Source organism: Stylophora pistillata, chromosome 7, assembly GCF_964205215.1.
Source record: "Stylophora pistillata chromosome 7, jaStyPist1.2, whole genome shotgun sequence".
NCBI lineage: Eukaryota > Metazoa > Cnidaria > Anthozoa > Scleractinia > Pocilloporidae > Stylophora > Stylophora pistillata.
Genome location: NC_142525.1, coordinates 21,424,300 through 21,448,459, shown reverse-complemented (window position 1 = coordinate 21,448,459; position 24,160 = coordinate 21,424,300). Strand labels below are relative to the sequence as shown.

Sequence of the window (24,160 nt, the reverse complement as noted above, 5' to 3'; positions counted from 1 at the left end):
AAAGTCAAGGAAGACCAACGCGATCTTGGATTATTTTCTACCATCCTAATTTATATGGGACGAAGTGATTCGGTTTATTGCTATTCCCCCTAGATGTGCTGCTTGTCCGCTACAGGTTACCCCCAGCATTTAGAAACTTCAATTCCACAGGGCAATGTTAACAGTATCGCCAATATTTACCCGTTTCACATAAATGCACATTTAAGATTATCAACCCTATATTATGATGTAAAATTACACTGGCCTGTCTCGTACTCTATAAAAACCAGCCTTTAAGCGTACTTAAATTTTTGGAGGTTATATGCTTCTTTTTGAAAATGATAATAGTGTTGACTCCGTTTTTCATCGGCTTCGTAGTCGGCGCAGCTTCTGTTATTCCGCAAAATTTATTACCTTACCTCACTCAGTCAAATGACTTAAACATCAATTTGTTTAATCTTACCTTCCCAGTAACTAGAGGCGGTGATTCTGGCCTCTCATAACTGCAAACGACGTGGGGATGGTTTAGTTGAATCAAAGGTTCCTCTGATGTGATCGTTTCTCTAACCAATGTTGGTGGAGATGGACGTGGAGGTAGAGGCTGAACAATGATCATGAATAATGAATGACTGAGCCAGGCCCCTCGAATAACAAATAACGACTAATGTTGTCTAGAAACTACCAGACAAAAATGTTCAAATGTTGTTTGTGAAAAGTTCAGTTCACTTCGTAAGAAATGCATAGCGTAAAATCTTAGCCACATATAACTTAGCCCTAATCAACACGTCCTTGAGGGTTTTCTTTTTTTTTTTACTCATCAACAGCGAATCAAAGGTTGTGCAAGACGTTACAACTGCAGATTATTCAGTTGATGTACGGTATTTTTACTTCACTGCCAAATGCTTCAGAATAAAAATACTGATCTTGATCTTTTGAAATCAATCTTAAAAAAAGAAATCTGTTTTCAATTCCACTCGCTCCTCGACATTTTCTGGCTTGTTACCAACTTAGGAGACTTACCCATTCCCCTACGTTTTTAGATGCGTGTATGTCTCCGTTAGCGAACGAACCTGCAGGAGAATAAGAGTTAACCCAATCGGTAGAGATCAGCATAAAATGAATAAGAAACAGCTACCTTGTAGTAGGCAGAGGCCTTTCCATGATAAAATGAATATTACGATTTCACTGCGGAGTTGCATTCGACGTAGTGACGAGAAGTTGCTCTAGGTAGCTAATTAAAACGAGACAAAGGAAACTCCGTATATTTAGAGACAACAAAGGCTGGAATTAAAGAACGAATGAGAGCTGAAATTAGAGTAGAGCGAAAGAAGGGAAGTTATACGACCAGAGGGGAATGAGAGCATTGTGAATACCCGATGATGGTTGAGCGGAATCCCAAATTATCAGTTCTGCTTAAAACGAGGCATTAAAAATAAATATCGACAAGACCCAAAAGAATACCAAGATGGAATATGTCACCAGGAAAATGAACCAGTCAGCCATATTGTGAGTAGAATCTCCGAATTGGTCCAAATAGAATATGAGAGGTGGCATGACAACCCAGTGAGGGAGGTGCACCAGGACATGGCAGGAAAAGGTGCCTTTAAAATAAGTAAAATGGTGTAAATATGTCCCGGAGAGTCGCATTGAAAATGAAAATTTAAAATTACAACCTAGTTCTTGAAATTGGCTTATGTCTTCGTATCCTTCTTCTTCACTGTAAATGCATTGGGTTTCATATTTTGTGAAGAAACCCTTTAAGCACATCTTCTCGATGTCCTCTTTTCGAGGACGATCTTTTTCCTGTAACAAGTGACACGCATCCTCTGGCTGGCACACTTCATGCAACTCCCTTTTCGTGTGGCTGTTTGAACAAACTTCCATCAACCAAGATTTCATTGGCATTCTAAAAGCATCAATTTCCAAGTATTATGATTTCACTTGATTTGTAAAGCTCACCCACAACGAATAATAATGCGCCTACTTATGCGTCAAGACGCACGTCATTTCTCTGGTGCAGTTTGCCAGGAAACGGAGAAAACAAAAGTGGGATGTTGTGGTCTATGTGTCGAGACTTCAAATGACTGTGTTCTTGGTCAAATTCTAGGCAGACTTCAAAAAAACTTCTGAGAGGTTAGGTTGCCTCTTGGAATTCCATAATTTAAAACATATCATTTAATAGCAGAGACATAAATTACAAGGTTTCTAAAGCCTACTTTCCTTTAATAGACCATTGCTAACCTGCATGTCAGACAGTCAAAGAGAGCAATTGCGGGTGGCCTTTCCTCGGCTATATATGAGCAACATTCTTGAATCAGGAGATATACCCAGTCTGGACAGGAAAGTGGTTTTGCTAGTTGCTCGTTTTTTTTGATACTCTGCAAAATCTGAAAAAAGGTCATACAGATGTCGTGTTATTGAGTATGAGAAGTTTCAAGTTCTCACCAATTAAAGTCATGTAAATTACGAATAATTTTTTCCTCATTATAGTCTAATGTGACATTAAAAAAAGCTTGTATTCTACACAGTTGCCTCTAATTTCTTCTTTAAGGTTCCTCGGTAGCAACCAGCCGTCACAGTGGTTTTTTTATCTTGATGTTTCGTTGATTCTTTTAGCATGCAAATCCCCTGTGAGATCGGTATTTTTAACTGAAGTATTTTACATGGAGTTACCTCGTCATTTGTATGGTTATAGTAAGGTCTCGTTTGTCGTGGCATCATGTTACTATCATGAAACGCTGCAAATATTTCCCATGCCAGGACACCGAATGACCACACATCACTAGCGTGACTGTACTGTCCCTGAGATATCACCTCTGGCGCGCTCCTGAAAGACAGTCGAAACTTTTGTTATTTTGGACACCCACACTTCCCGCTCCGATGAAAAGACACTCAAACAAAAGGTAACACAGAAACACCAATTTTGCAATCACTTTGTTGAGCTTTCACTACTAAAACAAATCAACACTGTACTTGTTAAGAAGACATTAATGAACTTGTGCCGTGCGACTCGCGTGTGCGTGCTTTGGGACTACGTAGGCTAATAAAAATCATAAGCAAATCACGCGGGCCTTTTAATTTTGACGTGTGCGATTTTTTTTAGAGGGAGTTTAAGAAGTTTTTAGTTTGTCGAGTGGTAGTTTTTGTTTAATGGTCGTTGTCGTTTACCCTGAGTCTACAGTTTACCGTGTTGGAATTAAAGTTTTGGATTTCCCGTTTCGCTTCCAAACAGTACTTTTGGCTCGGAATGTGACAGAGGCACAACCGCATGCGATAGCGTGAGCTCTCCAAAGAGCTAGAATTTGCTGCTAAAGATCATTCTTGGAGAACTTTGGAAGTACAGCTCAAAGAAAAAGTTGGTTCACGTCAAGGAAATTTCATAATTAAGTCTAAAATTAGAACTTAGTAACTACTCTGATATAAATCCGGGCAATCACGTTACACATGTACGTCTTACGAGTGAAAGTGTGAGATGTTTATTATTGTGCTTTTGGCAAAATGAGGCTTTGTAGCTCCTAACCAGCGAGTAGAATCAGGTGGCATGTATGCCTTTTCCCAGCAACCCTTGCTGGTTTCCTCATCTGGTCTTGTTGCCAAACACTTGGAGCGGCCAAGATGGGTAATCTGAACCTGTATGAATTCAAAGAGCTAGCTGAGAAATTTGGACCTGTTACTAACAATTATATTTGTCATAAAATGTGGGGATCATATGTGGACCTCATGGCCATGGCGCTCGCAAGTCACTTAGTATTTTGATAAAACAGTAAAAAAATATTGATGGGAAAATTTGCATTATTCAATTCAAAGTTCGCCACATATAATGATATTATGTAAATGTATCCCTTTATTGGACTTTTTGCTTGATTACGATGTATATAGACTGATATTAAAATTTGTAGGCTCAGTCTTTTTTTTCTCTTTTAATCCTCGAGGTTTGCTGTCAAGATTAATGATTAGTTTGATCGACTCACATTTGAAATGTGGAAGATGTCTAGGGATGAAGGGGAATAAGAACTTGATGCATCCAGGCCTTCTGCGTTATTAATCTTGGTCAGTTAAAATAATGATAATAATAATAATAATAATAATAATAATAATGATGATGATGATGATGATGATGATAAAGATTTATTGTTAGTATATCCACAAGGTGACTCTTCATCTCACAAAGCTCAAAGAGCCACCTTCAGAAAAAAGGCATGTTGCCCATCCTTAAATTAGGTCATCGAGTTACTTTTTTTTTTAAATTGACTTTCAAAGTGCATGGCACTCTTGCACTGCGAGATAAACTGTAACTTTCAGTGTCAAAGGATTTGACCGCAAATATGAAGATCGTACCTGTTTAGAACTCACAACATTTACGTGCTCGGCGCGGAGGTTTCCATGAACAATATGCTCAGTATGGAGATAATTGAGCGCAGATGCTACCTGGGATAGGAATATAAATAAGTCGCCTCTCTCGCAAGAGCCTCCTTTTCTTCCGCTGATCACGTAATCTTTAAGGTTCCCGAGATCGCATCTCATAGAAATCTGATAAAAGGAAGCAAAATAAGACTAAAAACGATACCTTTTTTCAAGTGCAATCCATCGCGCAAGATGTTAAAAATCGGTGAAGAGAACTCTTACACAATTGCAAACTATGGGAAGCGAAGCGTAAAAATGAATTCAACGCGGTTGCGGAGGGCTCATTACATTTTACATTTTCGCCGATTTCAATTTTCTCAGTCACGCAAAGGATTACCTTTAAAAAGATAGACTTAACTTTGGAGAAATCTAGAAACATGCCTCAGCTGACAAATTGAAAGATCGAAGGTAGGATTTCACGAATAAATGACAACAGCAAATAAAAGGCAGTCTATGGCTACATTTGCCTACTGTTTTTATAGTTGAAGAGTATTGCATTAAAAAAAAAACAATGTGGTGTAAAATGCAATGAACACCTTTTGCTGATGCCCAACTTGTGACAAAAGGAGGAGTAGAGTTTGTTCACTAGGCAATTGATAGGCCGGTGTAAGGGCAGGAAATCAATATACAACAGGTAAATAAATTAATCATCAAATTAATTTTATCGCAAAACTTCAACACTTCGAACGCCCAGCCTGCGTACCTGGCGCCATGGAGGCGTCACCTGATAGCGAGATCAATAGCAAAAAGGCTAGGTTCAAGAAGCACTTTCAAATTCAACTCTTAAACGATTTCAAAGTATAAACGTAAATAGAAGTAAAGGATAGATCGGCTGAAATATCTTTTACCAATGTACGCGATTCAGATCGGACCAGCCAAATTTTCTCAGGGTTTCGAGGCTCGGCCGAGTTCGGTGGAGAAATGACGTCGAGGGCTTAAACTCTACGTGGAGCAAGGGGCCTGGTTAGTAAGTAATGCTATTTCCTTGTAGGTGAACGCAGCGGCAAGGTATGTTTCTTGTTTCCCCTGTTTTAGTCTAATCTATCACTCTCCTTGTATGTCCATGGTTAATACCTTAGAAGCACGCAAACACTTTCAGTTTTCAGCAGCTGCGTCCAAGAATAGCGAAAATCACGGTCGATTGATGCAAAGTAACTGCGTGATCTTAAAACTAGTCCTGGTCCAAAATGTCAACGTCGTACTGAGAGCAGAGTCCTAAATACAACAGTTATATGAGACCCCTCGTACGTTATGCAAACATTTTTTCTTAATTGTCCTCTTTAATTATCACGTACTATTTCAATTTCTGGAGAGCTCTTCTTCCAAAATAGGGAAATGGAGATGTTTGGATGGCTGAGCTTTTTCAACGGTTCATGGTAAAGTCTATCTTGAGGCGTGATCTTCTCCACAACACGTGAACTTTCCTGAAACAATAAAATCAACTAAGGGCAGAAGTATATTACCTCGAAACATCTCACTTCCCGTTATGTTCTTTACAATCAAGTTGGGGTTTGAAAGCTCACCGAAGCGAAGCATAAATGCATGAAACTAAGATATGTAGCAGAATTTTGCCTTCATGTTATAATCCTTGATAAGAGGCTCGAAGAATATTTCGATAAGCTTTGGGTGTCCAATTTTAAATTTGGCGAACGTAAATGGCGAAATGCAGTGGAATCGAATGGATCGCTCTAGAGATGTAAAATAGGAAATAACTGATCGAGATAATCGGAGTGTCGAAAACATAAAGATCGGAGACCTAATTAATGAATGTTATAAGTGATTTTCCCTTACTTAAAAAGGACACTTTGCATGTTTATTTACTGAGAATAATGAATTGTTCAATTCTTTGTCCATTTTCTTGTTGGCTGATATTGTTTGTGATTCCTATTGCCTGGTCTCGCACCTTAATAAACCCCAGCTTTGCAAATTCTCGAAATGCTTTAAAGTTGCATGCTACTGCCCAGCTTCACAGGTATGAATCTATGTGAAAAATCAATGAAACTAATGAGGGAGCTCTCCGAAGTCAAGATCTTCTTGACTATCCAGTGCCACAACTAAAAAGGCTTCAGTCCAGCCCCAGGTTTTTCAATGGAATTCATTTTGGCTTGCTTAATTCTGATATCTGTAACAGCAGCCTAAAAATTTTCAACCTTGATAGAAACGCTTAGTCTTGTTCACTCTACTAGTTAGTGACTTACCTTTCTCATCGTATACGAGGCATCGTCTGTGAAAGTGTGTGAAAGACAAGAATTAGTGTCTGTGGATATACATTAACAAAACTTAGTAGTAGAGCAAACCAAAATTTGATTGAGGGCGAGTAATCTTTCGTAACATATAGAAACTGTAGGTTCATAGTCGAAGAAAAAGAGTTCGAAATTCTGATGCTAGTTTTACATGATATAGGTAAGTCACCAGACAGGGAAAAAGAAACGGTTTTCATCTTCGATAAAAACCTTTAGTTGAAGTCTAAGATCGTCTAAGTAAACGAAGTTTCGAAGTATATTTGTCTTCGCTGTTAGTTTAACAGTAAACAGGAATTACTCTTCTTCTTGTAGCTTGTATTAAATCAAGCTCCATATCGTTGTGTTTAGTATTTCCATGCTCCTAATATTTCAATGCACCTTTAGAACTAGAATTCTCTCACCTTCCCTTTCCGCGGTTACTTTTGGATTTGCCAGGGATGGATGCAGATCAGGCCTTGACTTCCTTCTTGCAACACCTTTGATTGTAAAAGTTTATAAGTAGATTACTTTAGGCGAACGTACATAATCGTGTAACTCGGATTAAGCAGAGGCTGGGGCAAATTGAAATCCTCTAACTGAAATCTTCCTGGAATTATGACTGATGACTTTCGAGGTTAATCTTCGAATGTACAGTGTACAAGCCAGCTGACGCATCTCGCGGTGGTGGATGGAACTTACCCCCCTGTCTTTTATGCGTTTGAATATTGAAAATTCTCAGTAGAAACGTTACCTCAAAACACATCGTCTCATCTCTAAACATTTCTTTTATTTTAAAATGCATTTTTTAACAATTCTCTTGTCATTTTCCTTTTTGAGTGTAAACGTTTCGCTTTAATTGTTTCAGTATCCTTGACTCGGATTCAAAAGTTTGCAAAGAACATAATCTAAACATACTCATTGGAAACAAGCTATATTTAATCAGCAATATATTTGTATAGTATCCATTCCAAACTTTCTTCGGGATCCCATGTTTGGAGTTTATGCATTATTCGCACAAGGAAAACTTGTGAAGTTACACAAGTTTAACTAAGTAAAAGTTAAGCGATAGGAAAGTGATAAACTAACGTTTACGTACAGTTCAAGTAATAACTAAATTTCATTTTTTTGTATTTCTTACATAGAATATATAGAGACGACGGAGGTTTTTTGAAGTGTGTGTTTAAGTCGTCGAATGTTAGAGCGACCCACTGCGTGTAGAGTTTAGCGTCTAAGCTGAGTTTCGTGGATTAAAGTGTTGAGAACAGTCAAGCGTCGGCTGAGACATTTTCTTACATTTTCATGATGTCATGAAGTAAACAAAAATTAGTGTAAGCAGGCTCTATTCAGATAAAATGATTCGCTCCTATGGTTAAATGTGCCACTCATTTTCAAGATTAACCCACCAAGGATCAACGTTGTCAGAGTTTATTTGTACTAGAGTGAACACGGCTCGTTACATCCGTGGTTACATCGTAAATTCTTCCTTTTAAAATAGTTCAGGTCTTGTTTAAACACAGCTTTAACGTGTGATTTAGCTTTGGTGTCAGTAGGGCGTTGGTATTAGACTATGAACAATGGGCACCTGCTGTTTTCAGCTCTGCATTCATCTTCTTGAGTCTGCTGGATAGCTTTGGAAAGCTGATTCTCTCGCTTCTTTTCCTTTCCCAGCACTGTTTCATGAGGTTGTTTTCGTTATCTTCGAAATACGCTCCAAGAGGCGGTGTTCCTCCCATCGTAACCTGCAAAGGTGATACGTAAATAAAATAAAAATTACGTCTCATTTACGAGGTTTATCATTGAGCTTCAAAACTAGCAACTCTCAAGCAAAAAGACAATGGCATCACCAGTATACAAATTTTCCTCAATTTGTTCAACAGTTTCTTTCATCGGCACACAAAAATTGCAGTCTTTGCACACTTGTTCACTCCACTCCACACCGGGCAATGATTATTCGAAACTTTTTAAGGGTACAATTTGTTTGCGTCTCTGTTTTATTAAACTGATAATGAATAAGAAAGCCGAATCACTGGGTGTATAAAGTATCTGAGTTCCACAGAGGAATTAAACCTAAGAATCTCAGACTCCGCTGGCGGGTGAGGCCATCACTATGTTGATATGTGACACTCATACCGCATACTGTTAGGATCTACTATGTCAAAAACCTCGCATGACTTAAAAAAATAAGAAAGATGGTGAGTCCGAAGCTTGATTAATGAATTAAAGGAAGATGTAGTAGTCTCGTCATGTCAAGTCGTGTTGTCGAAGAGCCCTTTTTCTGCCAAACCAGCTTTGAAAGCAAATATTCTACTTGTAAGAACAACTCCGAGAAAAGAAATCTTATCATTATTATTACATAAGTCAAAATGAAAGTGTCGATAAATCCTGCCCTCGGTCAACAGTGCTCTTCCCACTTTCATTGCTTACATAATTGTAGACATCTTTATCGCTTAAATTTCCAAATGGAGAATAACCAAGGGTTAGTACTTCGTACATAACGACCCCGAACGCCCACACGTCAGACGCTGTAGAGTAATGATGTTCCAGTAAGCACTCAGGAGCTTTCCACTTCAATGGGAGGTCATCGTTGACATCTTCAGCTGGTGAAAAAGTACAAAGTTCGCAAAAGGTATAGAGTCGAACAATGTGATAAACATTGAAGGAGAAAACTCCCGGACCCAGTTAACAGGAGTGTCCAGTTCTTATATTTTATCAATGGGTTTGCATTCTTCGGTGTATCTAAGGAACGATTTGGCAATCTGGTAAGAATGCACTTTACGCTAATTGAAATGAATCGACATTCTTCTCTTTCCGGAATGGCTGGCCTTCTCTATAGAGATTAAAATCATTGGGGCGTTAGCCTCTTCACTCAAACGTACGTATACATGTACTTGTCAGCTAATACAAAAGCTACTGAGATACTGTCAGTTTACTTGAACGACTCACCTTCAGTTAATGGACCCCAGTCTGTTGGTCGTAAGGAATGGAGGCCACTAAGTCTGCAAACGTTGTCATCCCCTACGAGAACATTCTTTGCCATAACAGAACGGTGCACCAAGTGCAGTTTTTCCAAGTATTGAAGTGCATCAGCTATGTTAATGAGCATTTGCAGAAGCAAATTTTCTTCCAACCGGGAGTGTTGATCATGCGCCCGTTGAAGTAGCTGCAAGAGGTTTCCTTGACTTTCGTATTCAGTGATGAGATGATACGGCAACGTCTCCGTGTTGTAACTGAGAAGAATAGGGAAATTTGGATGCCGTTGGATGCGACTTAGAAAATAAGCTTCTCGGATGAAGCGCAGATTTGCTTGTTGGCAATCTGACGGCATCCTCCCCCTAACGTTCTGGTTTGTGACGAACATCACTTTCAGGACAGCTTCTCTTCCACTGAATACTGCCTTTTTTACAAAACATCGATCACTTCGACTGATGATTTCGTTGTTAACCTCAAGTGCTGGAAATTTCGTCACAAGGTGGTCGATGTGATGCCCCTCAGTTATAGCACAACACGAATTGTCTTCAGTGCACAGCGCATCTGCCATTAACGAACGAACGTAACTGTCTGGGCTAAGCAACACCTGTCGCGACAGAGGTTCAAGGATCCCTCTCCAAACTCCCTTTTTCACCAAGTTCAGCAAACAGGTACAAGCATCTATTCTGTTTTCTACAAAAAGAATAAAAAACTACCTAGATAATGTGAATTAAAGACTTATGTAATACAAGAAACAAATAAACGAAATAGTTGAAGGCTGGTCGCATCAACAGATAAAAATAATACAAGACTTACACAAATGATACAGTAATATTTGTTCCGAACAATGAGTCGATAGCTAAACTACTAAAATTACCAATAATAGCAAGCACAAAGAAGCTGTAAATATCTGGCAACGAAGAAGCCTTAGTTTTTATGGAAGGATTAACAATGTTAACACACCTGGCATCCCAAAACTAATTTACAACCCCTCTGTGCTTACTATTCCTGAGCATTACACAAGAAAAATACACAAGCTAAAGTTCAACTTTATTTGGAAAGGTAAACCTTCACAAGTGAAAAAAAAAAAGAGAGAGAAGAGACGGTGGTCTTAAAATGTGTGACTTCTTTATATAGGAAATAGTAAGGAATTTTATGAAGTTTCGGTGTTTTTATTTTAGCCAAATGCTGTGGTTCATTTAACAAGTTTAATAAATATTTTCTGTAGAGTTTGGATTTTTGTCTCTTTCTTCGGAAAGGGATGATTTAATGTTGTGGTTAGGAAATAGATCCCATCAAAAAGATCATTTTAAGAGGTAATGTTATATTGAAAACCCTTTCTTACCCCTGTTTATGTTGTTCATCGTGATGTCCGACAAAACTGAGCCTGCCAGCACAAAAAACTTCCAGTCATTTCCAGACCTCTTTTTGCCATCTCCTACGCTGTAAGCTTCAATCACACTCCGTAATAAAAGCACTGATTGTCTGTCTGTCTGCAATCGATGATTAGTGTCCTCATTGTAAGTCTGAAATAAATCAGGATAGAAACAGATATCCAACATGATACAAATGAGATTGTTAATCCTGTTTAATTTTAGTTTGTGTGTTTTCATGAAATGTCCGGTTTCTCAAGCGACACATTGCGCTGGGAGGCGACTCAGTCAATAATACCTTACTGGCATATGCTCTTTGCTAAAGGAACGACCGTTGAGACTTAACTTGATTTGAGCTTCTTTTGGCTTCATTAAAAACTAAATTTAAGCAGAAGTTTTTCCGTCAGACAAAATAGAAAATAGGATTGTCTAACGACTGACAAAGCAACATCAACAGTGATAGTACAAACAAAATCTTGCATGAATTTTGAATAGGACATTTTCATTAATCATCTATCAAATAGCTACTGCGCACTTTCTTCTCATTTTTCTTTTCCCAGAAAAATTTCAAAATCTACCCACCGTGATACTGCCTTTGACCTACCTTAAAATAAAGATACCATATGACACAATGCAAAGCAAACCATTTTCTTTTATTCCTCTTGGGGCTCTTCAATATCTCTATGAATGTTAACTCTCCGTTCCCTGCATAATGCGGATCAAACAATTCTTTACATTCTTTAAGGAAAGCCATTACATCGGATTTCTCAAATTTTTTCCTTTTTTGTGCTAAAAATCTAATGGCTTGCGTGATGAATTCCATTGAGTAGTGAAAAAGATCCTTCGTCTGGTTGTAAGATTTTCCCAAATGTCCCCGTAACTGTAACAATTCACGCGTAATATCATCAGAGGAGAGCCATTTCTGACACTTCTGAATAATCAACAACGCAAGAGTCTGACTGTACACAGACAGTCTGAGTAGTCTCTCTTGATGTCCTTCTTCCTTAAAAACTGCATCAGGGGAGCTTATCGACAATCTTATAATGCTCTCTAGACCAAGCAAGTTGTAGTCTCCACTTTCAAGGTTGTCCAATCGCATCAAACGGAGCAACTGTCGGAGACTATGCCTCACAGTGTTAGGGCTGGTTCTGCTGCAGCCAATCTGTACCAAATCAATGTAAATTTTCCTTCTATTTGTGCTTGACTTTTTCCATTTCTCTTCCAGATTTGGTAAGACGAGTTGAAGAATACACTGCTCCCTTTCATCCTTCGTTGTCCCATTCATGCTGTCGAACTCCTTGATGGCCTGTTCGACATTCTCAAGGAATGAGTTGGCTTCATCTGAGTCTCCTGAGAATCGAACAAAATCAAAACATGTACAAGTTACTTGAGCATATCAATTCACACAAACTAATTAGTTCTCAGCCTTCCATAACACGTATACGAAGCTACCAATTAGTTCATTTAGTTTCCTGAGTACGCGACGCCATTCTGGTCCTCCTGAAGTATTTTTCATGAGCCGAGCTCACAGAAGGCTGAAAAAGTCTATTTTTTAGGTTATTTAAGCAAACAATTCTGTTCTCCCTTTAGCTACTCATTCAATTTTGTAAATGTAGGAGAAGACAAAGGCCGGGACAATTTAAACACTCATAAAAGTAGATTGACACAGAGATTAATGATACGAGGTCAGCTCAAGCTCAAATTAACGTGAAAAACTCACTGAACTAGACGAATAGGGGAAGACAGCCAAAACTCCAAAAAAAAAAAAAAAAACAGAGAGGGAGAGCCATTGCAAAAGGTAGTTACACATCTAAATGCCTTATGATTTCTTGAGGGTTTTTACAAGTACGGAAAAGCGACGATGGCCTTTTTTTTTCGAAAGGGAAATCAAACCTCAAGAATGAGTGTGCATGCTAAGTATGCATTGCAAGTTGTGCATTTAATTTCAAAATACTTAGCAACGGTGATAATTTTGTTCAAGTAACCAAGTGATCCTGGCAGTTGAGCTGCAATTTAAGAATTTGGAGACAAGTGGCCTTTCTATGATCCTTAGTTTAATACATATGATTCCTTTCATGTAACTGAGATCGGATCCCTTTACGGGAATGACCAACGTTTTGAAATTTTTCTGTCTTCCAACATGTGGATGCGTAGCTCAGTTGGTATTAGAGCCCATAAGTACCTATCGGTAGGTATTGGTTCGAATTTCTCGGAGCTTGAATTCACCCAGGTATCATCCTTTTTTTCCATTTTTTTATCTGCACCTGATCTGCAAGGATCATTTCCTTACCTGTATATTATTTACTGGTCAAACTATGGTTTATTTCATTAGTTGTGAATAATCACATCATTACTGTCACTAGTAAAGCGCAAGTTTTAATAATTTACTGTGTGAGTTGCTGATACACTTGTTGAAGTCAGCATTATTTGTGTGGCTGATGTTGCTGGCGCTGTCACCAGTGCAGTTACTAGGATTGGCGTATTTTTTTTTTCGTTCAAGTAATCAGCGTAGTCAGTGCAGACTGTGTGATTAGTAAAATCATCTTAGTTCTGATCGTGTAACGTTGTTGTTGTAGCTCGCTCTAGTTGCCGTATGTCTGTAGTTGTGGAACGGTATAGGTGCTGTGAGTTTGGTTTAGTTTGGTAAACCTAACCACTATGGTCTGGCGTAGTTTAGTATGGATGACCAATTACAACAAAATAACAGCAACTAGAGCGAACTAACTTAGTCTTAACCGTTTAATCATGGAGATTTCACCCTTGCTACCCTCCATAAGCCACGAAAAACATTAGAAAGAGAAGTGGGAAGCCTGTTGGGAATTGATGCAGTTGCCTCTATTGTTTGGGCTGCAATCGTAGGTTCCAAACGTGAGTTTGCGTTTGTACAGCAAACATCTATGTTAATATAAAAGTGAACATAGGAAACGAAAATGGGTGTTATCTAACTTGCAAACTTTACAATGGGTGTTATCTAACTTGCAAACTTTACAATGGGTGTTATCTAACTTGCAAACTTTACAATGGGTGTTATCTAACTTGCAAACTTTACAATGGGTGTTATCTAACTTGCAAACTTTACAATGGGGTTGCCCTCAGGTGTCCACTTGTAAAACGTTTTGTCGTAATTATGGATTGTTCATCAAGGAGAAAAACAAACGAATTATATAGTTTTTTTTCGTTTTACCTGTGCTAACGAAAATGCCATTACCCGGTAACGGGTCCTCGTTCTGCCATTTTAGACTTAGGTAATAAGTATCTTCTTCATTTTCAATCGGAAGGGATGGAAGAGGTGGACGATGTTGAGGTGGTTGTGTTACCGCGACCAGACTTGGATAATCGTATCCCGGAGATTCTACATCTATAAAAAAATTTGCATTCAAGTTAGGATAGCATAACTGAGGTAGCAAGTAAATGAGGGAAACCCCTTTGATTCCCCCCCCCCCCCCCCACAAACCCCCACCCTTAAATAAACCTTGAGGTAAATGCTTCGGCTGAAATGAAAATCGTTTTGCCAGGAATAAAGGTTTAATCGGACGGTCTGTCAATGATTTCATAAACTCAAAATGCAAAGAATTACGTTACGGTAGTGTCAACTGAAAAGTGTTTTTGTGTAAACAGTTTTAGAGTTTTGATTTTAATGCAAAACATTCGGAGTTCGTTGTTTTAAAGTCGGTGTAAATGACTTTAATTTTAGCTTTTTAACAGATAATAGTCATACTATTATTGCTAATAGTGCTGACAGTGTTACTACTACTTCTTCTATTACTGCAACTCAGTATTAGTAGATCTACCTCTACCACATCTAATAATATTACCTCTGCTACCACTGCAGTAACTACTACTGAATCATTCTAAAATCACTTTTTTTTTCAACAAAAACCTCTGCTAAGTGGGCGCAGAAATTTAGGAGTTACGTTAATTCAAAATTGTAATCAGATTTTCAAAACTAAATAATTTCTTTTTTACCTGTGCTTGCCGAGGTGCCGTTAACTGGCGGCGAGTCCTTGTTCTCGCAACGTTGATTTTCATGTTGCCGGGTATTATCTTCATTTTGACTTGAAAGGGACAAACGAGGTGAACCAGGTAAATTTTGAACTTGGTGTATCACCTGACCTGGATAATCGTGTCCGAAAAATTCTAAATCTGAAACGAAAGTTTTTTCAAGTTAGAAGGGTATACCGGTAGTAATAACTATAATAATGTATTTTATTTATGTTTGTATTTACAAGATTTGCCCACAGGCAGGGACACCGCAAACAGCTATGCGCCAATTACTGCGGGCCCAGTAACCAACCCAACCACCCCAGGGGAGGACATCCATCACACAGTAACCTCGTGCGTGGGAAATGAACGTCTCCTACTCATAACCCTGCAGGAGACGGGACCTCCATTTATTCGTCCCTATCCGAGAAGACTAGAATATCTAACCGTTTCTTGATATTATAGAAAGGCAGCATATTCTTGTCAATTATTTTAAGACCTTGAGTGTTGATCCGGCTGGGGCTAGAACCCTCGACCTCCCGCACAACAGTCCAGCGCTCTATCCATTTATTGACTTCTAAGGCCCAAATTCTATGTATATATATTCAAATGCACCGTCACATAATAATTACAATACACTAAAGATAAAATGAAAATAATAATAATAATGATAATTGGAATGCAAAATAACAATAAATGCGATTCATAATGAGTAAGATATATAACATAGAGGTAGAAAAGAAACAATCTAGGAAATGAAAAAGAAAAAATTCTATTTCATACCAAAATCTTCTAAAATTTATAAATGTATGATGAATAGGAGAGAAATCAGAAGAAAAAACTAACTTTTCAATCAGATCTATCACGTAATGGATTTGGAATCTTAGGAATAAGTACCTTTCCGTGGCTGTAGACCTGGGTTTGGAGGCATTGCTGTAGTAATAGGAAGGTTAACATAGACTTGGACGTCAAAGTTGTTGACGTTGTTGCCTGCTCTTGGTTCTGCATATTCAAAATTGAAAATGATTGGACAGCTTAACTTGAGGCTAGATGCAAATTCAAGAAAGTGGATTGAACCAAAAAAATGAACCAAAGATAATTTTAAGATGAGCCACGGAAAATTTGTGAGGAGACGGTTCTAAAAATTTTTTATCATATTACACCACTCAGATTTTCAGGTCTATTACAAAGAAAAGGTTTTCCTTAATGGAAATATAACGTAGAGGAAGAAGAGGTTCAGAGGTGGACACGCTCAGATAATCCCATTCAGTTTTAAATTAGAAATTGCGTATTTTTCATCGAATTGAAGAAGGAAATTTTCCGAGTCGTGTTGCTTAAAAGAAAACATCACTGGTGGATCTGCCCGATATTCTCCTGCGCGAAAGGCTTACAGTTTGTTGGCAGATTCTTTGGGGAAGGCGGTGGTTCGAGGATTACCGAAATAAAAAGAAAAAAATTTCTTTGTCTTTGAATCCAGGGATTCCATTCTGTTTTATAATTCTTTTTGGTAAGTTGCAACAGATAGGTAAAAGGTAATATACATGTCTGACCTTCATCTTCCATTTCTTCTGTTCGGTACATGAAATTTTCCAACTTCTCTCCAATATTTCCCATGTCACCTTTTATCTGCTCTAGTCCTTTTCCCATGTCACCTTTTATTTGCTCTAGTTCCTTTCCCATGTCACCTTTTATCTGCTCCAGGCCTTTTCTCACGTTTTCTAATTGAAAGAAAAATGCAGATCAATTAACCTTAAACCCCCAAAATTTCACCGCAAGTTTTCTTTTCGGCCACCACACGACCTTACACAAAGGCAATATCCCCACACAATATTGAAGTGAATCCATATAATAATCATTTCCCAAATAGAGGTTTTAGGGGAAGCATTTGATATAAACATAAGTGGTTTCAGACCATCCTATGTCATCTATATAGCTGCACCTTACTAACTGTCAAGAGCAAGTGAACTCAACTAGTTTAAGATTCAGGTTCGATTTTCCTTCCAATAATCGCCAATTAGCCTTAACAACTCATAACATGTAGTTCCCATACATTGAATTATGGTTTTACTTCTTTAAGTCATGTTATATAACATGTCGACATACCGTCTATCTCCTCAAGCCTTTCTTTGACGCTGTCTTCGTCTTTCTTCCACTCCCTTAACAGTTTTTTATAGTGTTCCTCTGAAACAGGATCCATGGACCCAACCCGAAGGTTTTCCATATCAGCTTCGTATTTTTCCCCCACCAGTCCTGTTATTGCATTGCTGATAGCTGTCCAGCAGCTGTTAAATGTAGCATTATCGACGGACGCTTGGCTGGCATGGCCATAAACAGTATTACGATAGTACTTTATTCGGGCTATATTAGCTTCTTTACTCTTGTCTGAATCAGGAGGAAGATTGTCCCAGCCAGTGGCCGGCTGTGCTAGCCTACAAATATTTCTTAGTAGAACCATTAATAGCGTCACATCAAATCTTTTTGATGAAACAGATGATTGGACCGCTGGAAATAGATCTCCCCATTGTGAAGAATTGATAATCTTTTTCGTCTTGAGAGTATTTAAAGTTGCATTATGCGGAGGCTGCGTTAACACTTTGTGGAGGTCTGCAGGGGGGTGAATGCCATCAAAAGTATCTCTTAATGCTTTAGATCCCATATCCACCAGAAGACGGCACAGTCGTGCATAGTTAGTTGTCTCATCTGTGGACACCGAGGAAGCCATTGGGCCTAGGACTGAGAGATAAAGCTTGTTCTGTTGTTTTTCGTCTATTTCAAGTCTCCCTTTTATGGTTTTTAAACCATGTGAAACACGTGGTGTAATTATTATCTTGTGATTGAGTGTGGAAAATCATCATGAAGCTGTTTGAAAAGTCAGCTTTGTCAAATTAGCTACCGTGAATAATTTATCTCTTTTACCTTCACGTTGATAACAATTATGTAAGAAATGAAAATTAAGCGTTTCAAGTTTTCGCTATGCGCGTCGTCGCTACTGTTTTAAAAAATTTGCAAAAAAGTCTGCCTCATAGTGAAATCGGATGTGACGCACGGCTAAACGCATGAACTGAATATTTATAACATAGCATGAAGACACACAATCGTGTTCTACCCAAAAACTACCAATAAATGACATGAAAAAAACCACCAAGAAATATTTCGAGACAAAATATTCATTCAAATTATTGTAAATTGTCCGCTCACAACGACCGAATTTCTTGCATCCACGCGACTGCTAGTAGATTAAAGTCTCCTACTGAACGATACTTTCAGGACATTTCAACACAAATAAAATCTACTGTTCGAAAAACGAAGGGAAGAACTTACAAATTTCCTGCACTTACAGGACCTGTGTGGTAGATTTGTTGTTTACTAGAATTTACGGACAGAAAATAACAGCTTTGTGTCGAAAATTCTGAAAACTGTAGGATTTGTATGTGTAATCAAATGGCAACAAGTGAAATTAGGAAATAATTTCACGCGCGTTTTGTCAAAATTCTGATAATTTCCCTAGGCGAGGGAAATTATCAGAATTTTGAAAAAACGCGCATGAAATTATTTTCTAATTTCACGAGAAAACCATTTGATTACCTTTTAATATCGTGGGTGAAAAATTACGTCTTGTTTTCACACGGAGGCGTAAAATTGCTCGAGTACTTTATCCAATTGCTCGGGAAGAATCATCTCCAGGTTTTTCTCAAGACTATTTTCGTCACACCACTTCTCAAAAACTCACACCCAGTTAATTGTGCTCTTTCGCGTATTTAAATTTTCGGCCGCTTCTTTTAATTTTGTAACTTCTTCAAGGGTCACCGTCTTAAATCTCGACGCCATCTTGGCTCTGATCGAGATACGAGAGATGTTACAATGGCAATTTTGAAATTTCGCAAGAAATTAAAAATTATCGCTGAAATCTCGCGCCAAAATTAAGGTGTAATTTGTCGCCTATGATATTATAAAACAAAATCTTCTATTGAACAACACTTTTGGGACATGTCAACACTTAAAAATAATATTTACTGTTTTAAAGAAGAGTTCCCAACTTCGCCAAGCCCCATTTGTTTATTTTGAGCCATGATTCACATCGCGTTTGGGAATGAAGTATCGTAAACTGTAAAACTAATTTTTGTCGTTAGAAAGGGCTACATGCTCATTGTTTTTTGAAACTAGTATTATTTAGCGAATTTTCTTTTCATTTTGAGCTCTAAAAGGTCTATCTCAATCGGGATGGAACGGAAACTTTCCGTTCCATCCCGATTTCCAACTTTTCCGTTAAAAGTCCTCGGTTCCAACTTTCCGTTAAAAGTCTTGAAACTTCGCGGCTAATTTCGACGGAGCAACTGAAGTGAATATGCAATGTTATGGATAGATAGATTGGTTCAAATATCATTGGTTTTCCCGCCCTTTTGTGTTTTTGCTGCCGAGGATTGCGGACCTCGGTATTATCATTTTTTCTGTCGCGGCCATCTTGGTTTTGTTATGTTTAGACCTCTCAATAAATTATTTTATTTGACGACTTCTCCTCGGTTATTCAACTGTTCTAGTATCAAGAACAAATTGTGGTCCTTCGAGCCGGAATACAGAGTAGACACAGTCAGGAATTTCATGACCGAAGATCGAATGTGGACAATATGATGAGCGTAGCGACCAACCGAAGGAAAGCTATGACCCGAAAGAAAATACAACAACGCTGTAAAGATGGTGTGACGGAGTCCGGTGCTCCAAAGGATCAAGAAATCAGCGAAGACGAGACTTACTAAGGTTAAGAATCAACTTAATGACTTGCTCAAAACTCGTCTGGACGATCCATTATCTTGTAAGAATGCTGCTCGGAAGGCAATATAGTTACAAAGTCAAGGAGACCTAAACTCATTGAGAAAATCATCGGTGAGTTAAAAGAAGCATATGCTGTCAGCTTAGAAAACGAAAACAGTAACACAATTATTGAGGTCTTCGAGAACAAAATGAGACAGCAGCTGCAGTCGATTCATGCGTAGAGACCGCGTAAACCCATGCGATGAAAAATCTTGCCAATGTAAAAGCAGAATCTGTCTTTCTTCTTCGGTTCTTTCTCAGACTAGTGATCATACCTCAGTGGTATTGGAGTCACCTGTTTTCGAAAAAAAGCGTGTGGAGGCCGAGGAGGCTCGTGAGGGGCTGAGTGCCGAATTTCAATTGACCAAGCAACGTACTGAAGAGTCAAGGAAAGCACTAGCACAGAACACCATGAGATCAGAGGAAGCTGAACAGATGGCCAGTCTACACGCTGACTCCAAAGTGCAAGAGGAGCAGCCTTCATTTAGAATTCCACCTGTCAGGTTGAAAGGGATAGAGCTACCCACATTTTTCGAGGAAGATAAGAATGACTATGAATCGTGGAAACAGTCTTCATATCTATGGTAGATAGGCGAACATTTCAGTCAGCGAAAAAATGCCAACATTACAGAAAAGTCTATCTGGCAAAGCTGAAAAGATGGTTAAAGACCTTGGCCATTCGTTCTAACGAGGGTGGCACAAAGTCAGACTAAAGAATTTAGTAGATACGGAAAACTCTTGGTGTTCTAGAGACAGTAACGATAGCTCTGCAAGTAGTGGAACAGGGTGGAAGAACTACATCGATGGTCACAGTTTGAAACTCACAGTGAAAGAGAAGCTGCAGGAAGAAGACTTTCAAGCTGCAGGAAGAAGACTTTCAAGCTTACAAGCATTGCCTGAGGAATCGTTCTCTTGAATTAAGACATCTTTGAAGCCCTAGTAGAATGGGTTGAGCAAACCGAGTACAGATAATGGAGGAGGCGAAAGAGCTCAAGGAAACAAATGAGTCTTGGAAAGAAGAAGGTTGACCATACAGATGGGCTTCCTGTAAAGTAGCTTTCAGCTAAGTGGAGTGCCACGTAAAAATAACGTTCTGTTCTGTTCAATAACAGAAAAGGTCCGAGATCCCTTAGTACAGTTACCAAGACTAGTTTTTGCAGCGTGGAATCCTGCAGAAAAGACCACCACCACCACCCCACCCCCCCTTCGGGTTTGCAGATTGTTTAAGAATATTTCCATTTTTCAGATGCCTCAAAGGAGGCCCATGCATCGGTCGCCTATCTGGTTTGCCGGTAAGCGGACAACATAATAAGAGTGACCATCACGTCTCATTGCATCAAAATGCAGTGTTTCTCCGTTAAAAAGGATGATTATTCCTCGGCTTGAACTCATGGGAGCTCTTCTGTCAACTCGACTCGCCCACCGTGTTAGCCGTGTTAGCAAGGCAGAAAGTATTTTGGACTGATTCTGAGAACGTATGTTATTGGGTTCGCAACCACAGCCATGAGTTGCCAACCGTATGAGGGAGATACATATGTTTTGTTAAAAATGAATGAGAATCACGTGATTTAGAACATTGATTGACATTTAAGCTTTGCCTTTACATCGCTTTTCAGTCGGTAAATCAATTTCAAAGGGAAAGGTCTAGTATAAGTTGCTAACCCAAAACAAGCCTTTAAGCCACAGATGTAAGTAAAACATGATTGACAAATTATATTTTTGAGCTATTTGGGAGTCGAATTATTGTATGAGAATTTAGTTTTACATAGATACAAACGGTTTTGTATCGTCTTTTTTCCAGATCGAATAATTGCAATATCGTCTTAATAATTGTGGTGGATCAGTTCGTCGGCATTACTTTCCACGCGGAACAACATAGAACGACTAATCCTGGGCAATGGCGCCATGTTCCAGGGAATATTAACCTGGCAGACCTGTCAATTCGAGGCGTATCAACGTCAGAACTAGCTGAGAGTACAATTTAGTAGGATGGGCTTCACTTCTTGAAAGAAGACGAATCTGCTTGGCCAACTACACATCATAGCAAACAAGTCAGGTACAGCAACTGTGAAAGACGAATTACGACAACAATGCATATGATTGGAGACATAAAAATTATCAACCGAGTTTACAACCGTTTCTCAAGCTTCCAGACCCTAGTCCGCTTGACAGCGTGGATCGAGTGACTTATTGCGAGCTGCCGATCACCCAAAGAAACTCGCAAAATCTCCTATCGGCTACACAAAACATGACTTCTTAAGTTCAGTTCACTCTTAGTACAGTTCACTTGAAGGGCAGCCGATGTAATTTTCGAAGCTTGCATCACTGCAATGTCCAGATATCGCCATGATGAGCTAATCACCATGGATCTCAGCATGATAGCAGTCACTCTGACATTGTCATGATTTGTATGAAATTTATTTATGAAATTTATTTTAGTGTTAGCTATGACGATTTTAAAATACCTCGGTTCCAAGTTTAAATCGCACTAGAAAGGAATTAGTGAAATAAATAGCTATTGGTGGACGCCATTATCTCCGATGTATTTTCTCGATAGAATTCAAGAATTCTTCGCAGAGTTTCAAAGGTCATAGATCATCTTAAAGATTTATCCTTGTAGTCTAATTCCTCTGATTTTCTTTCTCGGCCCGCAATAAGTGAAACGTTCAGGTTGTAAATAGTTCGGGCTATGATGACAAAATTGTTCCGAACTGCTGAATAGCTGTCACGAGCTATTAAAAGGCCCGTACAAAGGTCTGGTATGTATATTTATAGATCATAATATATATCACCTCAAGGCTTTACCCTTGTAGTTTAATTCCTCCAATTTTCTTTCTTGGCCCGCCATAAGCGGTGCGTCCAGCTTGAAAAGAGTTCGGGCTACCATAACAAAAAATGCAATGCCGCTCTCACGCGCTGTTAATGGCGTGCCAAGATAGAGAATAGGAGGAACTAGACTACAAGGATAAAGCTTTAAGATGATGTATATCGTGATCTGTAAATAGATATGGCAGACCTCTTTATAGGCCATTGAAGTTGACCTTTATTTTACCTTCGCGAAAAAGACGCAAAGCGTCTTATTTGAATAGGTCACTTATCAGACTTAAACGTAACAACATAAGGAGAAATTTATATTTTCAAAAATAAAAAGCACCATCGGCTAGCACACCAAATTTGAAAGCGGAATAACGTCGTGTTAGGGTACACGAAGTTGCAGAAGTTGCATAATTTTTGTTATTTCACATATGCCAATGAAGCCTTGTTCTAGAACGCATTTCATTGTTTGGAATGTCACCTTTGGGTGCATAAAGGCTTAACGTTACTATGTAAGTCTGGGGAACGTATTGAGGATTAAAATCCGTAGATAACTATCTTTCACACTGTTCATAGTTTTTTCAATGAAATATGAGTTCTACTTCACAGCGGGATAGCTTTTAATAATTCCCTGTCTGCGTCAAGATCACGCCACCAACATAAAATTGTCAGAGTGCTTACCAGTCCGTAACAAGTTGGTAACTATTTGACTAATTTTGGACGAACTTTAAATTTAACCATGCACGCTCTCAAATTGCAAAGTCTCGGTTCTTAGAGGGATAATGGCTTGTAAACCAGTGTAGTCATGTGAAAGCTGAATGAGTTCCTTTACCCCTCAAACAATTCAAGGAATAGAACGGTAATGCTTCTCACGGCGGTGCAAAGGACGATAAACCTTACTACGAACTAAAATTCTGATGCAAGCACTTTGAAATATTAGGACATTCTACAGACATTCAGATAGCCCAAAACTAAAGCATTTATAACTCGGAACAGTTTCCAAAAGTCAGACATTATATTGCCTGAATGATCTAAGACTCATGCATTCGAGCTCCAACAGCTTCCGCAATCTCTGTGCATTGATTTTGTCATTGATTTACACCAACAAAACTATTAAAGTTAATCATGTAATTCACAAGGTTTTTACCTATATCTTGTGTCGCTCAGAATAGTTATTTTGCCATAAAAGGTTCAATCCTTCCTCCAGAACGATGGCTTAAGCGGCCTGCTATTAGCGAGATTGAAATATTGATATCAACACGTTAATTGGTGACGTAATTTTTTTGGTCTGAGATAAGGGGTGTTCAGTATGGCATCTCAGGGGAAGACTAATTAATTAAACTGAGCCCGCAATTGCTGATCAGATGATCACAGGCAGAGAAACTGGGTTTGAGGATTATGGTAATTCATCACACATCTGCTTGAATCTTAACTTTATTCAAGTGATCCAGAGTATTATTCCATAAGGAATGTACTTTGGAACCTTTGATCCACTTCACTGAGTGTAAGGTAAATATAAGTAAAGTGATTTGACAAGGTTTCTGTCTCTTCGCCAGCGTGATTCAATACAAAAAGGAAAATCACCCAGCCTCTAGGAGCTCCAAAACCTCG

The 24,160-nt window shown here is 38.7% G+C and overlaps 1 protein-coding gene across 5 annotated transcripts in view; it reads right to left on the bottom strand.

Moving 5' to 3' along the window:
• Positions 1 to 23,829, bottom strand: part of LOC111342452 (uncharacterized) — a 32,532-nt gene extending 8,703 nt beyond the window's left edge. For 2 of the 5 annotated variants that reach the window (XM_088728742.1, XM_088728738.1), the window contains exons 1-21: positions 23,697 to 23,829; positions 17,030 to 17,659; positions 16,477 to 16,644; positions 15,824 to 15,934; positions 14,912 to 15,088; positions 14,130 to 14,303; positions 11,550 to 12,295; positions 10,918 to 11,098; positions 9,549 to 10,265; positions 9,030 to 9,202; positions 8,188 to 8,344; positions 7,028 to 7,102; positions 6,582 to 6,607; positions 5,679 to 5,807; positions 4,318 to 4,509; positions 3,437 to 3,609; positions 2,653 to 2,806; positions 2,221 to 2,366; positions 1,653 to 1,885; positions 1,000 to 1,049; positions 443 to 580 (exon numbers count right to left, since the gene is read on the bottom strand). In XM_088728742.1, coding sequence (XP_088584868.1) covers positions 443 to 580; positions 1,000 to 1,049; positions 1,653 to 1,885; positions 2,221 to 2,366; positions 2,653 to 2,806; positions 3,437 to 3,609; positions 4,318 to 4,509; positions 5,679 to 5,807; positions 6,582 to 6,607; positions 7,028 to 7,102; positions 8,188 to 8,344; positions 9,030 to 9,202; positions 9,549 to 10,265; positions 10,918 to 11,098; positions 11,550 to 12,295; positions 14,130 to 14,303; positions 14,912 to 15,088; positions 15,824 to 15,934; positions 16,477 to 16,644; positions 17,030 to 17,648 — 4,539 coding nt within the window. In that variant the 5' untranslated portion in view covers positions 17,649 to 17,659; positions 23,697 to 23,829. Of the gene's footprint in view, positions 1 to 442; positions 622 to 999; positions 1,050 to 1,652; positions 1,886 to 2,220; positions 2,367 to 2,652; positions 2,807 to 3,436; positions 3,610 to 4,317; positions 4,510 to 5,678; positions 5,808 to 6,581; positions 6,608 to 7,027; positions 7,103 to 8,187; positions 8,345 to 9,029; positions 9,203 to 9,548; positions 10,266 to 10,917; positions 11,099 to 11,549; positions 12,296 to 14,129; positions 14,304 to 14,911; positions 15,089 to 15,823; positions 15,935 to 16,476; positions 16,645 to 17,029; positions 17,660 to 23,696 lie in introns of those variants that run through there. The other 3 variants (XM_088728740.1, XM_088728739.1, XM_088728743.1) reach the window with 3 other exon arrangements.
• Between the last annotated feature and the right edge of the window lie 331 nt (positions 23,830 to 24,160).